This window comes from Lepidochelys kempii, chromosome 3 (genome assembly GCF_965140285.1).
Source record: "Lepidochelys kempii isolate rLepKem1 chromosome 3, rLepKem1.hap1, whole genome shotgun sequence".
In the NCBI taxonomy this organism is placed as follows: Eukaryota; Metazoa; Chordata; order Testudines; family Cheloniidae; genus Lepidochelys; species Lepidochelys kempii.
In genome coordinates, this window is record NC_136382.1 from 46,142,712 (window position 1) to 46,159,321 (window position 16,610).

At 39.8% G+C, this 16,610-nt stretch overlaps 1 protein-coding gene across 2 annotated transcripts in view; it reads left to right on the top strand.

The window, feature by feature from the left end:
- AGPAT5 (1-acylglycerol-3-phosphate O-acyltransferase 5) overlaps positions 1 to 16,610 on the top strand; it is a 116,015-nt gene that overhangs the window by 40,826 nt on the left and 58,579 nt on the right. For both annotated transcript variants that reach the window (XM_073336236.2, XM_073336235.2), the window contains exon 4: positions 4,783 to 4,872. In XM_073336236.2, coding sequence (XP_073192337.1) covers positions 4,783 to 4,872 — 90 coding nt within the window. The remainder of the gene's footprint in view (positions 1 to 4,782; positions 4,873 to 16,610) is intronic.

Here is a 16,610-nt window from a genome sequence, read left to right on the forward strand (position 1 = left end):
CAGGCATGACCTTCCCTTGGTGAATCCATGCTGACTGTTGCTGATCACTTTCCTCTCATGTAAGTGCTTCAGGATTGATTCCTTGAGGACCTGCTCCATTATTTTTCCGGGGACTGAGGTGAGGCTGGCTGGCCTGTAGTTCCCAGGATCCTCCTTCTTCCCTTTTTTAAAGATTGGCACTACATTAGCCTTTTTCCAGTCATCTGGGACTTCCCTCGTTCGCCACGAGTTTTCAAAGATAATGGCCAATGGCTCTGCAATCACAGCCGCCAATTCCTTTAGCACTCTCGGATGCAACTCATCCGGCCCCATGGACTTGTGCACGTCCAGCTTTTCTAAATAGTCCCTAACTACCTCTTTCTCCACAGAGGGCTGGCCATCTACTCCCCATGTTGTGATGCCCAGCGCAGCAGTCTGGGAGCTGTCCTTGTTAGTGAAGACAGAGGCAAAAAAAGCATTGAGCACATTAGTTTTTTCCACATCCTCTGTCACTAGGTTGCCTCCCTCATTCAGTAAGGGGCCCACACTTTCCTTGTCTGTCTTCTTGTTGCCAACATACCTGAAGAAACCCTTCTTGTTACTCTTGACATCTCTTGCTAGCTGCAGTTCCAGGTGCGATTTGGCCCTCCTGATTTCATTCCTACATGCCCGAGCAATATTTTTATACTCTTCCCTGGTCATATGTCCAACCTTCCACTTCTTGTGAGCTTCTTTTTTATGTTTAAGATCCGCTAGGATTTCACCGTTAAGCCAAGCTGGTCGCCTGCCATATTTACTATTCTTTCGACTCATCGGGATGGTTTGTCCCTGTAACCTCAACAGGGATTCCTTGAAATACAGCCAGCTCTCCTGGACTCCTTTCCCCTTCAAGTTAGTCCCCCAGGGGATCCTGGCCATCCGTTCCCTGAGGGAGTCGAAGTCTGCTTTCCTGAAGTCCAGGGTCCGTATCCTGCTGCTTACCTTTCTTCCCTGTGTCAGGATCCTGAACTCAACCAACTCATGGTCACCAACTCTCCTTCCCTCTCACAGGAACCTTTTGAGATCAGAGATTCTAGCTCTCCTCAAAATAGGGCTAAAGAGGAGATAATATGTACTGCACCCCATAGAACCTGCATCACTCAATCCTTGAGATGGTACTTCTAAAAAAAAGTTTATCATGTAATTTAAAATAAACCTGCACGCTTATATAACAGTAAAACTGAATAAAATAATAGTGTCTTACACTAACATAATACCAATCACTTGAGGGCCACAAAAGGCTTTGTAAACATGAGTCATATCAGTATCACGATCCTGCTGTGAAGTAGATGGTCCTCATGCTCCAGGACTTCCACTGGTTGCCTAGAGGGGTCAGGAAAGAATTTTTTCTCCAGTACACAATTGGCTAGGTGTAGTCTAAGCTGATTTATTTAGCCTTCCTCTTAAGCAGAGACTGGCCAGAGCAGGAGACAGGATAATAAATGGTTCGGACTAGTGCTCTGAGGTGGTACAGAGAATCCTTTTTCTATATGTTGGACTGGTGTGTCTTGCTCACATGCTCAGGGTTATAACAGGTTGCCAGATTTCAGGTTGGGAAGCAACTTTCCCATGTCAGATTGGCTGGGACTTTGGGGGTTTGGTGGTTGTTTGTTTTGTTTGTTTGTTTTGGCCTTCCTTTGAAGCAGTGGGCATGGTTCATATGCTGGGATCATCTGGGCATCTCTCTCCTAATCAAGTCCCTGCTATTGCAGAAGTCTTGGGTATTCATGGCACTTTGGTCTCTCACAATCTCTCCTTGTGACACAAAATAAAAGGTGGAAGCCTTTGCCTTATATTAAACCTCAAGAAGTTCAATACTTTCATCAAGACATCTTGTTTCTGTATGCTACCCTAGCCTCTGTCATACCCTCACTTTGAAAGATTGGCTTGCAGCTCATGATTTAAAGGACAGGCATTTCCATATTTCCTGTTGTTCTTATTGCAAATACCGTCGTTTCTTAGTGGGAGAGGACTACTTCCAGTACAGGATCCTTCCATTTGGACGTTATGCTGCCCGCATAGTATTCTCAAAATATCAATCAGCAGTAGCAGCTCACCTGAGAAGAGAGGGAATTCTCGTACACCCTTATTTGGAGGATTGACTAATAAAAGTGTCATTAAAGGAACATTTTTGTAATGCTGTCTTCTGCACATGTACTCTCTTCAGAAATATGGTTTCATGATAAACCCTAAGAAGTCACTCTAACAAATCAGTTAGTAAATCTTATCTCTGTTAGACTCTGAGATAAGCAGAGTACTTCTTTCTCAAGAGAGGTTCCTGAATGTAAAATCAGCAGTAGAAACTTGGCACTCTCAAAGGGTAATGTTCTATCTCAAGTTGATAGGACTCTTAACTTCAACAACATATGCATGTCTCAAAATAAGAACTTCATAGCACTGGCTGTCAGCAAACTATAGACAAAGTGCAGACAGATGAATCAAAAGCTTTCCATTCCAAAGAAAGTGCTAATATCTCTAGATTAGCAAGCTCAACCTTACGATGTCCTCAAAGGGGTATCGTTCAGTCATCTTCCGTCCATAACAGATACTGCATGTGCATCCAACATAGAATGGTATGCTCACTGCTGCAGGTTCACAGTCCAGGGACATTGGAATCCCCCCAAAGACAACATTACGTTAAATTATATTAAAACCTTCTAGAGCTCAGAGCAGTTTGTTGGGCATTTAAAAACATTCTAACCTCACGTCCAGCACAAAGTTGTTCAGGTGCTTATGGACAGCATCTCTAATATTATATATATGAAGAATCAGGAAGGTGCCCATTCTTACTTTTGCAGTGAGGCAGTGGAAATGGTGCCCTCTCCACAACATGTGGCTATGCATCTAACAGGGAAAAACAGCCATCTGGAAGACCAGCTAAGCAGAATCATGATAGCCACCTGTGAGCGGTCACTGAAAACTTCAGTGATACAGGAAATCTTCACATGCTAGGGACACCCATAGACAGACTTCTTCACAATGAAAGAAAATGCAAAATGGCAGAAGTTTTGTTCGGGAGCAGAGATGGACAGACATTCAGTTTCAGATGTGTTCCTCATATCATCATGCCTTTCCTCCTATTATGTCTAATAACAGAGTGTTATGGGGGACATGAAGATAATTTTAATAGCGCCCATTTGTTCACAGATTTATTACACATCTCATAAGGGATGTACAAAATGTTGCCTGTCATTCCAGATTTGCGTACTCAACAGGATGGTTGAGTCTGCCAATCAGACACATACTCTGTTCACCTTATTTAGTTTTCTAATGGAACTGAATTTATTGCCTATCTTGTTCCATTTCTGTTCAGGATATATTAGTGAGCTCTGGAAAACATTACATTATTTTAAAATAGAAAAGGTTCACAATTTGGGCAGAGGATGACGATAATGATCCCATCTCACAGCCTCAATCTAATGTATACTGAGTACTTCCTCCAGCTCAAAATAGCAGACCTATCTGTCTCTTCAATTTAAGGTTCATTTATTAGCCTTATCCGCCTTCCATTCTCTCAATGATAATAAATTGTTGTTTGCTCATAAGACTATATTTACCATCCTATTGAAAATCCATCATCCTCTTGGCACCTTAATGTAGTTTTCATATATTTAATGAAACATCTATTTGAGACTATAAGAGAATGTTCTTTACTTATGTGTTTAAATCTCTCAAAGATTTTTATTGAAAAAAATCAATGCAAGTAGTCTATTACAGTACTTAGAAAAAGCAGTAAATATGCAGCAGTGATGAAAAGATGATTTGGTAAGATAACAGATTTTAATTTTGAACATTCAAAAATATTGTTATTTATAACAATGAGGAATTTATTTTAAGAGGCAAATTTTATTTATATCCTCTTTTTTATCTTTTTTGCTTTCATTGTGTTTCTCTCTTTTCAAACTTAATAGTGCAATCGGTCTCTCAGTTTTAAAATGTTAATAGTAATATGTCTGGGACAAGTTATAAAACTAATCTTTTCCAGGAAATGGTTTAGTTTTTCATGAGGTTTTCCAGTGAAAATGCTATTGTTGTGAAGAATCTTTTGCCTTCTAAAGCAAGTAGTTATTTTCATTTATCTGAGTATCATCAGTGGTTAATGTTCTCTTCGCAATTACCAGACTTCCTTTTGTTTGTGAAAGTGTATAATAGTGTGATATGATCAGTGCTGCTTGTTACTACATACGCACATACATATGTGTATCTTCAATATGATACCTATTACATGTGTCTTCAATATTTGTCTTGTGTTGCTATTTACAGCATGACATCCAGATTTGAAAATTCTGATCTGCAAATACTTATGCAAATGAATAACTTTACTCATGTGAGCAGTCCCACTAATCTCAGTGGTACTACTTGCATTAATAAAGTTACTTCTTTGTGTGTATTTGTAGGAATAGACCATCGTGTCAGTTCCAGTGTTGACTTCTGATTTAGTAACATTATTAAATGAGACAGGTCAGGTGCTTTCTAATTATTTGTGTGGACATTGTGATCTGCATGTATAACATTTCTCCTTATATGTAACTTTGTTGAAGAGTATGTATTGCTTATGCAAATGTAAAATAGTGTGTCTTTCATCCTGAGAGAGAATGTTCTTTACTATGCAGGCTGCTAATTTTATCTCAATAGATGCTTCTAATGACCTGTCACCATAATATCTAAAAAACTTTGTATCCAAATTCAAACATTTGTTTTTTCATCAAATGTAGTACGTGATAAATACTAAATACTTTCCATTTTGAAATGTTTATGTCCTAGCATGGAGGAATCTATGTAAAACGAAGTGCCAAATTTAATGAAAAAGAAATGAGAAACAAGTTGCAGGCCCAGGTGAAAGCTGAGACTCCCGTAAGATTACACTTTTTTCTCTTTATTTTATTATTATTTTTAAATAATCAATCTTTGTACTGGAAATGACTGCATCAGAGGAATTAGAAATAACTAATATTTGTAAATTACAAGAGAAGCAACCATGTGCATGTTTTCTTTATGTATTTTCACTGATTATTCTTGATAATTAAGACTTCTAGTTAGTCACTGTTTATAAAGTCTCTAAAGTCTATATTACATAGGAAAAATTAAGTGTTCAAACTTTTCTTCTCCAGTAAACCTTAGAGCTACCATTACAGTAGCTGAATTTCTTTCCAGAAACAGCCAATTTCACTGTTCCCTATATTTTAAAATAGCTTCTTGCTTACTGTAGTAATGCCTGTCAGACTGATTTTTTTTTTTAAACTGTATATCAAATTAGTTTGGTCTTTTGAAAGTCAAGAAACATTCTTACAAAATGTTTAATTAATCAGCTGTCAGGATGATTAATCATTTTTAATGTAAGTGACATTTTAAAGCTGAATAACTTAGTCTGCTACAGGGAAAATCTCTTGATAATTTTCTATTTGAAGAACAACTGTTACTGCCAAGTGACTTTTCTCATGACTCCCTCTATGGTCCGTGGTTCAGTGGTTGGAATCACTATGCTTTCATTTGTATTAGTTATTGTACATTAATATGTTGTGTTTCCCCCCTTGTTGGCTTTGTGCATTATAACCCAGTTGGTAACACTTGAGATATCTCAGTTATCAGCTATGCTTTAAATTATATGAAAAAGGAATCCTACAAAAAGTGGAAACATGGACAAATTGCTACGGATGAGTACAAAAGAATAGCACAAGCATGTAGGGACAAAATCAGAAAGGCTAAGGCACAAAATGGGTTACACCTACCAAGGGACATAGAAGGCATTAAGAAGAGGTCTTATAAGTACAGTAGGAGCAAGAGAAAGACAAAGGAAAGTGTAGGTCCTCTACTTAGCGGGGAAGGAGAGCTAATGATGGATGACATCAAGAAGTATGAGGTGTTTAATGCCTGTTTTGCTTCAGTCTTCACTAAAATGGTTAATTTTGTCCAGATACTTAACACAATTAACATTAACAACACGGGGAAAGGACCATAATCCAGAATAGGGAATGTACAGGTTAAAGAATATTTAGATAAGTTAAGCCTGGTCTGCACTTAAAAGTTAGGTCAACATAGCTGCATCCAGTTAGGAATGTGAAAAATCTACACCCCTGCCTGAGGTAGCTATGCCAACCGAACCCCCAGGATAGACACAGTTATATCAAAGGAAGAATGCTTCTGTCAACATAGCTACCATCATTTAGGAAGATGATGTTTGTACTCCGATGGCAAAGACCCATACCGTTGATATAGGCTGCATCTACACTAACAGAGTTTTGCTGCCATAACTACAGCGATTTGGCTGTGCCAGTATAGTCTCTGTAGTGTAGGCATACTTCCAAATGTATCCAAGTTGATGGAATTCCCCTTTGGGTACTTAAGGAACTAGCTGAAGCAATCTCAGAATTACTAGCTATTATCTTCGAGAACTCACGGAGGATGGGTGAGGTCCCATAGGATTGGAACAGAACAAACATATTACCTGTCTTTAAAGAGGGGAACAAGAGGACCAAGGGAATTATAGACCAGTTTGCCTGACTTCGGTTCCAGGAAGGATACTGGAACAAATTAGTAAACAATCAGTTTGTAAGCATCTGAAGCATAATAGGGTTATAAGTAATAGCCAACATGGATTTGTCAAGAACAGATCATGCCAAACCAATCTAATTTTCTTTCTTGACAGTGTTACTGGCCTACTGGATAGGGGAGAAGCAGTAGACACTAATTATCTTGATTTTAATAAGGCTTTTGACAGCGTCCCACATGACATCCTCATAGTCAAATTAAAGAAATAAGTCTGTCCTGTGTCTAGTACCATTTAATATTTTCATTAATGACTTGGATAATGTGGTGGAGAGTGTGCACATAAAATGTGTGAATAAATCCAAACTTGGTGGGTTGTAAGTGCTATGGAGGAAGTGCAAAATATTATACTTAAGAAGGAAAAATCAAATGGGGAATAAATGGGCAAGGCAGTAGTACTTCTGTAAAGGATCTGTAGATTATGGTGGATCACACTTTGAGTATGGGTCAAGAAAGTGACACATTTTGAAAAAGAATGGTGATCAGTTGTTCTCCATGTCCATTGAAGGCAGGACAAGAAATAATCAGCTTAATCTGCAGCAAGGGAGATTTAGGTTAGATGTTAGCAAAATCTTTCTCACTATAAGGATAGTTAACTACTAGAATGGGCTTCCAGGGGAGGTTGTAGAATCCCTGTCTTTGGAGGTTTTAAGAACAGGTTAGACCAACACCAGTAAGGGATGGTCAGTACACTGGACTAGATGTCCTCTTGAAGTCACTTCCAGCCCTACCTTTCTATGAAAGATACACACAAACATTTTTAGTGATGAGTCCTAATGATGGCACTTGTTTTAAAGCTGAAACCATGGTAAAGATTATTTGGTCTTAATACTCTTCAATATTCAAGGATTCAGCATGGTATGACTTTCTTCAAATATTAAAGTGGCCTTTTTGAATAGTCAATCAAAAGAAGTTTATACTTGATAGTATGTTTTCAGTCAAAGCTCTGATGTGCTTACTTAAGGCCCTAATTCCAGAAGGCATCTGTACTCAGGACAACATTTAAGCACATTCTATCCTCAATTGGGGCTTAGTATGGACATATTTTGTTAAAATGAAAAGAGCAAACTTGTCTGTTCAGGTTTATAAAAGTAAAAAGTGGATTTAAGTTGACAACTAAATATTTGACAGAGTTTTTCTCTCGGTCTTTGGCTAGTGCAGGGGTCGGCACCTTTGGCACACGGCCCATCGGGGTAATCCGCTGGCGGGCCGCGAGACATTTTGTTTACATTGACCGTCCACAGGCACAGCACTCCGCAGCTCCCGGTAGCCACGGTTCACCATTCCTGGCCAATGGGAGCTGCAGGAAGCGGCGCAGGCTGCAGGGACATGCTGGCCGCCACCTCCCGCAGCTCCCATTGGCCAGGAATGGCAAACCGTGGCCACTGGGAACGGCGGGGGGCCGTGCCTGAAGATGGTCAACATAAACAAAATGTCTGGTGGCCCGCCAGTGGATTACCCTGATGGGCCACGTGCCGAAGGTTGCCAACCCCTGGGCTAGCGTGTGAAATGTCATTTAGTTCAGCAATGCAAAACTCTTATTTGCCCTGTGTGAGAACTTTTTTTTGTGGGTAGGTAAGTGGTACAATTATTATTAGGGCATGGTAGAAGGCGAATTAGTACATGTCTTGGTGGTTAGATTTTCATGACACTTCTGTAATGCTGGCTTAGTTCAGTTTTAGTAGCTATATATTATCATATCTGTGTTTGTGTGTGTATTTTGTTTTTTAAAAGGGCCAAATTCTGCCCTATGTTATATGGGTAAAATTTACTTTGAATTAAGTTATACCTCATAGCAATTTCATGTTATAATTAACAATAAATGCTCTCAAAATTGTTGGCTGCTTAAAAATATTTCTGCTAATGAAAGTCATATTTTTTTGCACAAAGCAAGCTTACGTTCAAATATTTATGTAATATATCTAACCAGTTTTAAGTATTAATATTACAGTGAAGTCAGATTTATACTGTTGCGTTTGTGTTTGAAATTTTACCACGTGAATACATTAAATATTTGTGCTTCCTGTCAATCTGGATAAGAATCCTTCCATTTTCTTTCAAGCCCAATGTGCCATGAAATAATAGCATAGTGAACACATACATTACATTTAACTCGTACTAGCAAATGGCAGATACCCAAGTTGCAAAATAACCTACAGAAAAACATGCTTGCATACAATACGTTGTCCTCTCATCACAAATTAGAACCATTTTATTCTTTCTGTAAATAGACAGCATATTAATTATTATAAATCTGCAGAAAGACTCTTTCTCTGCCTTTATCATACACAAAAATGTCTCAACATAACTTGAAGACCCAGCTTGAAGTAACCGTGAAAAATAAATAATTGGAAAAATCTTTCCTTTCCCTGTTTTGAGATATGAGATTATGTCAGGATTTTGGGTGCTTCCAGTATTTAAATTTGAGTCACTAAAGTCTAGGCCATGTGCATGTTTAACTTAATCCTTGGAATTGGGTGGAGACTGAGTGACACTGCCATATCGTTTAAACAAAATGATGCTTCGGAATCCTCTTTATCAATCCATCAGAGATTACTAGTATTTCTGAAATGGCTTATCATATTTACATTTAGTAGTGAGCACAGTAGCAAATGTGTTAATCAACACCGCCTAGTCTGTTGAGGTGAATATAAAATAGAAATAATTACTGAATACCTGGATTGATGTTATGACAGCATGTCTTAAACCTTTAGACCTGGTCTACGCGCGGGGGGGGGGGAAGGGGTGGTATCGATCTAAGTTATGCAACTTCAGCTATGTGAATAACATAGCTGAAGTGGATGTACTTAGATCTACTTACTGCGGTGTCTACACTGCTGTAGGTCCATTGCTGACGCTCCCCCATCAACTCCGCCTACGCTTCTCGCTCCGGTGGAGTACTGGAGTCGACGGGAGAGGGCTCGGCAGTCAATTTATCGTGTCTTCACTAGACACGATAAATCGACCCCCCGCCAGATCAATCGCTCTGGAGGAAAGTGTAGACGTGCCCAGAGTATGAGTGGCCTGTTTCATTTCAAGTATTCTAAAGCTATGAAAACAGGTTCAGGAAAAATAAACAGTCAAAAAACACACTCTAGGTACAGGCTGGATTACTGTAATGTTCTCTACATGGCATGACTCTTGAAGTTCACTCAAAAGTTATGGCTGGTATGTTATTCAACTGCTTATTTATTGATTGGTGGTAGTCACAGGGAGCTTTGCTTCGGTGCTCCAATTGATTTGCTGGCTCTCTATTCACTTCTGGGATCTTTTTATTGATATAAAGCAGGAGTTCTCAACCTTTTTGGGCTCAGAATCCATTTGTAAACCTTAGTGGACTGTCACACCTCACAGGCAACCCGCCCTTCCCCAATTACTCCAGCCATGATAAAGGCTAATGCAAACCTAGGATGCGTGAGGTGATGTATTTCCAGTAGAGAGAGGGAAGTGTTGTTACCATTGTACAAGGCACTGGTGAGACCTCATCTGGAATACTGTGTGCAATTCTGGTCTCCCATGTTTAAGAAAGATGAGTTCCGACTGGAACAGATGCTACTAGGATAATCAGAGAAATGGAGAATCTGGCTTATGAGAGGAAATTTAAGGAATTTGGCTTCTTTAGCCTAACAAAAAGAGAAGCTGAGGGAGGTATGACTGCTCTCTATAAATACATCAGAAGGATAAATACCAGGGAGGGAGAGGCATTATTTAAGTTAAGGGCTAGTTGGCACAGGAACAGATGGATATAAACTATCCATGAACAAGTTTAGGCTTGAAATTTGTTGTAGGATTCTACCCATCAGAGAAGTGAAGTTCTGGAACAGCCTTTCAAGGAGAGCAGTGGAGGCAAAAAATTTAACTGGTTCCAGGTCTGAGTTTGTTACATTTATGGAGGGGAAGATATGGTGAGGTTGCCTACAATGGCATATGGCCTGTCTGCATTTGCTGTAGTAAATATCTCCAACAGCCAGAGATGGAAGAGGAAGGCTCTGATTTACAACAGAAAATTGTTTCTCAGGTGCTCAGGGTATAACTGATCTCCACATTTGGGGTCAGGAAGCAATTTTCTGTCAGGTCAGTTTGCCTGAGACCTGGAATATTTTTTGCCTTCTTCTGCTATATGGGACACGGGTCACTTGCTGGTTTGCATTAGAGTAAATGGTGGATTCTGTATAACTTGAAGTCTTTACATCAAGTTTTGAAGACTTCAGTAGTTCAGCCAGAGGTTATGAGTTGCAGGAGCGGGGGGGTGAGGTACTCTGGCCTGAAATATGCAGGAGGTCAGACTAGATGATCATGATGGTCCCTTCTGGCCTTAAAGTCTGAGACTGAGATGCTCCTTGACCCAATTTCAAAATGTTGACAGAGGGCATTGTTCTGCAAACTTTTCTTACACTGAGTAGCACTTACTCATGAAACTGTTCGTAGTGAACTTTTGAAAATGGTTTTCAAGTGAAATTGGGACTGTTCCAGCATTTTAGTGATGGTGTAGGTGTGAACTTATCAGTGTAGCTAACATATAAATGGGTGTACTGTTTTATAAACTTCTTTCCAACCAAAGAGGAGAATGTAAGTTTACCAGGTTGAAATAGAACTGTCAAGATTATACTTACTAAACCAAATGCTTATGTCTGTTAAGATAAAAGAAGCAGTGCTTCTGAGTCATTATTTCAGGGGAGACTTAAGTTTCCATTATCTACTCTGTCTGAGAATAGTTTAAATATAGATGTTGTAAATACCCTTTAATCTACAATTACCATACCATGCCATATTGAGACAAGAAAGTGATAGCTTTATGCATTTAACACACTATTCATGAAGATACTTGATAGTTCTGAAATCTAACATGACATGTCCACAAGACATCAAATTGTGTTTTTAATGGAAGACCTTTTAGTCAGACAGAGCTTATGTGCCAATGAATTTAGCACAAGCATAAATATTGCTATATACCTTGACATGACAAATAATGGCAGACATTCCAGAATAATAATTTGTTTACCTGATGCTGCAGTCAGGGCAGAAAAGCAGTGTGACAACATGCACAAAATAAAACAAACCCTTTTATTTGGTGTTTCTAAAAAATCTTATCTTATTCGTTTCTTTAAGTGTCAGGGTACATTTAACTTAGGCTTGAATAGAGACTGGGAGTAGCTAAGTCATTATGCAAGGTAACCTATTTCCCCTTGTTTTTTCCTACCCCCACCCCCTCAGACGTTCTTGTTAAACCCTGGATTTGTGCTGGAAATGGCCCACCTTGATTATCATACACATTGTAAGGAGAGTGATCACTTTAGATAAGCTATTACCAGCAGGAGAGTGGGGTGGGGGGAGAGAAAACCTTTTGTAGTGGTAAACACCCATTTTTTCATGTTTTGTGTGTATAAAAAGATCTTCTGTACTTTCCACAGTATGCATCCCATGAAGTGAGCTGTTGCTCATGAAAGCTTATACTCAAATTGGTTAGTCTCTAAAGTGCCACAAGTACTCCTTTTCTTTTTGCGAATACAGACTAACACGCTGTTACTCTGAAACCAGGGAAAAGGTTGTTTGCAGATTGAGAGAAATGGGGGAGTCTGGACTTGGGATCACTTTATTATTTATCATTTTCACCTACAGTTTTAAAAAAAATTCAAAATGATCAATGTTTAGGCTTTCTGGAGTAATGCCTGTTCCCATTAACAGAGAAACTTGAGAGTTCAAGGAAGACAGGAACGGAGTTGAGGCTCTTAGTTTAGTGCATCTTTTGGTTACATATATATATATTTGTCCTACCTCATGTCATGTGGTCCCGTTCATTTTTCATTCTTTTAAAAAATAACACTTGAGTAAAAAGGAAAAAAACTTGGCTACCTCCTGTATTAAACTGCTGCAAAGATAAACTGCCCCTTCTTGTGTCTGCTGCTCAGAGTGGTTTCATTCTTTCTAAATAATGCATACCAGAAGAGTTTTCTTTCAAGAGCTGGAATTTGATTTTTAAACTTGTTAGAAATTCTCACGGTATAGTAAGCTGAAACTTCTTGCTAGAATTTGGAGATTATCAACTACTAAATTGCCTTGTTCTTTCAGGAAATTTCACTTTTGCTTGCTAAATCCACATTGAAATGGATAGTCAGCTGTGCCAGCATCATATCTTTTTTTTTAAAATAGGCAAAGCATTTAAGTACCTGTGCAAAAGGGAAATAATGGAAAACCCAATCAAAAAACTATTAAATTGTGTTACTTCAGTATCAGCTATTTCTTATATAATTTGCATTTGCATCATAAGGGCAATAACTGTTGTCACAAGAGTTTGTATGGCAGCTTTATAATCATATTATCATGAAATGGGGGCATTATTACTAGTTTTTTGATATTACTACAACTTGTACATTAGTATTGTTGCAGTCAGAAAAGTGACTGAAAAAATTACTTTAGTATTCAATATTCTTCAGCAATTACTGATCTACTTAATATGCTAATTCATAAATAAAGTTGACCTTTCCTAACTGCAAGTTGTGAATCTTAACTTGTTTCCTGAAAAGGTAGCCTGTATTCTCTCTCACTAACCATCTAGAAGAACAAATCCAAAATCTAAATCCTGCCTCTCTTGTGCACTGCAAGACAGCTTGGAGGTGTTCCAGATGTTCTGCCCATGAATCTCAGAATATAGCCACATCATCAAGATAGGCGACTGCAAATTCCCCAAATCTAGCCAGAAGGTTATCTACCAGTCTCTGAAAGGTGGTGGGTGCATTTTGCAGTCCAAAAGGGAGCACATTAAATTAATACAGCCCTACATGGGTGATGAAGGCTGACCTTTCCTTGGCGGGGTCATCTAGTGGCACTTGCCAGTGCCCCTTAGTTAAGTCTAAGGTGGAGATGAACTGGGCACGTCCCAGTTTCTCCAATAGCTCATCTATGCATGGCATTGGATAGTTTTCTGGGAGAGTTACAGTATTTAGTTTATGGTAGTCCACGCAAAAGTTTAGGAACCAGAACCACTGGAGAGGCCCATGTACTCTCAGAGGGGCGGATTACACCCATCTGCAACATGTCCTTGATCTCCCTTTCTCTTGCGGTTTTGGCTTGAGGAGCCATCCGGTAGGGTTCAGCTCTAATTGGGCGAGCATCACCTGTGTCAATGGAGTGGTACGCCTATTCTGTCTGTCCTGGGGTGGCTGAAAACATTGGTACAAAGCTGGTGCACAGCTCCTGGATTTGTTGTCGCTGCTTACGTCCAAGGGTCATGGAAAGGCTCACCTCTTCTATGCCACCATTTCTTTTTCCTTCATAGTATACTCCTTCCGGCCACTCAGCGTCCTCTCCTCCCTGGGCTGTAAACTGGAGAACCTTGATTTCTGAGGAATAAAAGGGCTTTAGAGAATTAGCATGGTATACTTTAGGTAGGGCCTGGGAATGTTATGAGATAATTAACGGCTCCCAGGCACTCTCAGACCATAAATGGCCCCTCCCAAGATGCTTATTGGCCTGGAGCATTTTCAGGATCATGACTTGGTCACCTACTTCAAAGGTTTCAGAGTAGCAGCCGTGTTAGTCTGTATTCGCAAAAAGAAAAGGAGTACTTGTGGCACCTTAGAGACTAACAAATTTATTTAAGCATAAGCTTTCGTGAGCTACAGCTCACTTCATCGGATGCATTCAGTGGAAAATACAGTGGGGAGATTTATATACATAGAGAACATGAAACAATGGGTGTTACCATACACACTGTAACGAGAGTGATCACTTAAGGTTAGATATTACCAGTGGGAGGGGGGGAACCTTTTGTAGTGGTAATCAAGGTGGGCCATTTCCAGCAGTTGACAAGAACATCTGAGGAACAGTGGGGGCGGGGATAAACATGGGGAAATAGTTTTACTTTGTGTAATGACCCATCCACTCCCAGTCTCTATTCAAGCCTAAGTTAATTGTATCCAGTTTGCAAATTAATTCCAATTCAGCAGTCTCTCATTGGAGTCTGTTTTTGAAGTTTTTTTGTTGAAGAATTGCAACTTTTAGGTCTGTAATCGAGTGACCAAACAGATTGAAGTGTTCTCCTACTGGTTTTTGAATGTTATAATTCTTTATCTGATTTGTGTCCATTTATTCTTTTACGTAGAGACTGTCCAGTTTGACCAATGTACATGGCAGAGGGGCATTGCTGGCACGTGATGGCATATATCACATTGGTAGATGTGCAGGTGAATGAGCCTCTGATAGTGTGGCTGATGTGATTAGGCCCTATGATGGAGTCCCCTGAATAGATATGTGGACACAGTTGGCAATGGGCTTTGTTGCAAGGATAGGTTCCTGGGTTAGTGGTTCTGTTGTGTGATGTGTGGTTGCTGGTGAGTATTTGCTTCAGGTTGGGGGGCTGTCTGTAAGCAAGGGCTGGCCTGTCTCCCAAGATCTGTGAGAGTGATTGGTCGTCCTTCAGGATAGGTTGTAGATCCTTGATGATGTGTTGAAGAGGTTTTAGTTGGGGGCTGACGGTGATGGCTAGTGGCGTTCTGTTATTTTCTTTGTTGGGCCTGTCCTGTAGTAGGTGACTTCTGGGTACTCTTCTGGCTCTGTCAGTCTGTTTCTTCACCTCAGCAGGTGGATATTGTAGTTGTAAGAATGCTTGATAGAGATCTTGTAGGTGTTTGTCTCTGTCTGAGGGGTTAGAGCAAATGTGATTGTATCGTAGAGCTTGACTATAGACAATAGATCATGTGGTGTGGTCTGGATGAAAGCTGGAGACATGTAGGAAGGAATAGCGGTCAGTAGGTTTCCGGTATAGGGTGGTGGTTATGTGACCGTCGCTTATTAGCACCATAGTGTCCAGGAAGTGATCTCTTGTGTGGACTGGTCCAGGCTGAGGTTGATGGTGGGATGGAAATTGTTGAACTCATGATGGAATTCCTCAAGGGCTTCTTTTCCATGGGTTCAGATGATGAAGATGGCATGTTTATCATTCCAGGCCTTTTGCTCTTGTTGAGCATCCTGTAGGTTTTCTCGAGCAAGGGCTAGAGAGTCTTTGAGAGTGTTTTGCAGGTTGGTACATCAAAAGCAGGAAGCCTACTAAACAACCAGTGGGGTCACTGGACCATCAAAATGTTAAAGGAGCACTCAAGGATAAGGCAATTGCAGAGAAACTAAATGAATTCTTTGCGTCAGTCTTCACGACTGAGGATGTGAGGGAAATTCCCAAACCTGAGGCATTCTTTTCAGGTGACAAATCTGAGGAACTGTCCCAGATTGAGGTGTTGTTAGAGGAGGTTTTGGAATAAATTGATAAACTAAACAGTAATAAGTCAATAGGACCAGATGGTATTCACCCAAGAGTTCTGAAGGAACTCAAATGTGAAATTGAAGAACTACTAACTGTAGTCTGTAACCTATCATTTAAATCAGCTTCTCTACCAAATGACTGGAGGATAGCTAATGTGACGTCAATTTTTAAAAAGGGCTCCAAAGGTGATCCCGGCAATTATAGACCGGTAAACTTGACTTCAGTACCGAGCAGATTGGTTGAAACTATAGTAAAGAACAAAATTGTCAGACACATAGATGAACATAAGCTGTTGGGGAAGAGTCAGCATGGTTTTTGTAAAGGGAAATCAGGCCTCACCAATCTACTAGAATTCTTTGAGGGGGTCAACAACCATGTGGACAAGGGAGATCCAATGGATATAGTGTACTTTGATTTTCAGTGAGCCCTTGACAAGGTCCCTCACCAAAGGCTCTTAAGCAATGTAAGATGTCATGGGATAAGGGGGAAGGTCCTCTCATGGATTGGTAACTGGTTAAAAGATAGGAAACAAAGGGTAGGAATTAAATGGTCAGTTTTCAGAATGGAGAGAGGTAAATAGTGGTGCCCCCCAAGGGTCTGTACTGGGCCCAGTCCTATTTAATATATTCATAAATGATCTGGGAAAAGGGGCAAATGGTGAGGTTGCAAAATTTGCAGATACAAAATTACTATCAAGATAGTTAAGTCCCAGGCAGACTGCAAAGAGCTACAAAAGAATCTCTCAAAACTGGGTGACTGGGCAACAAAATGGCAGATGAAATTAAGTGTT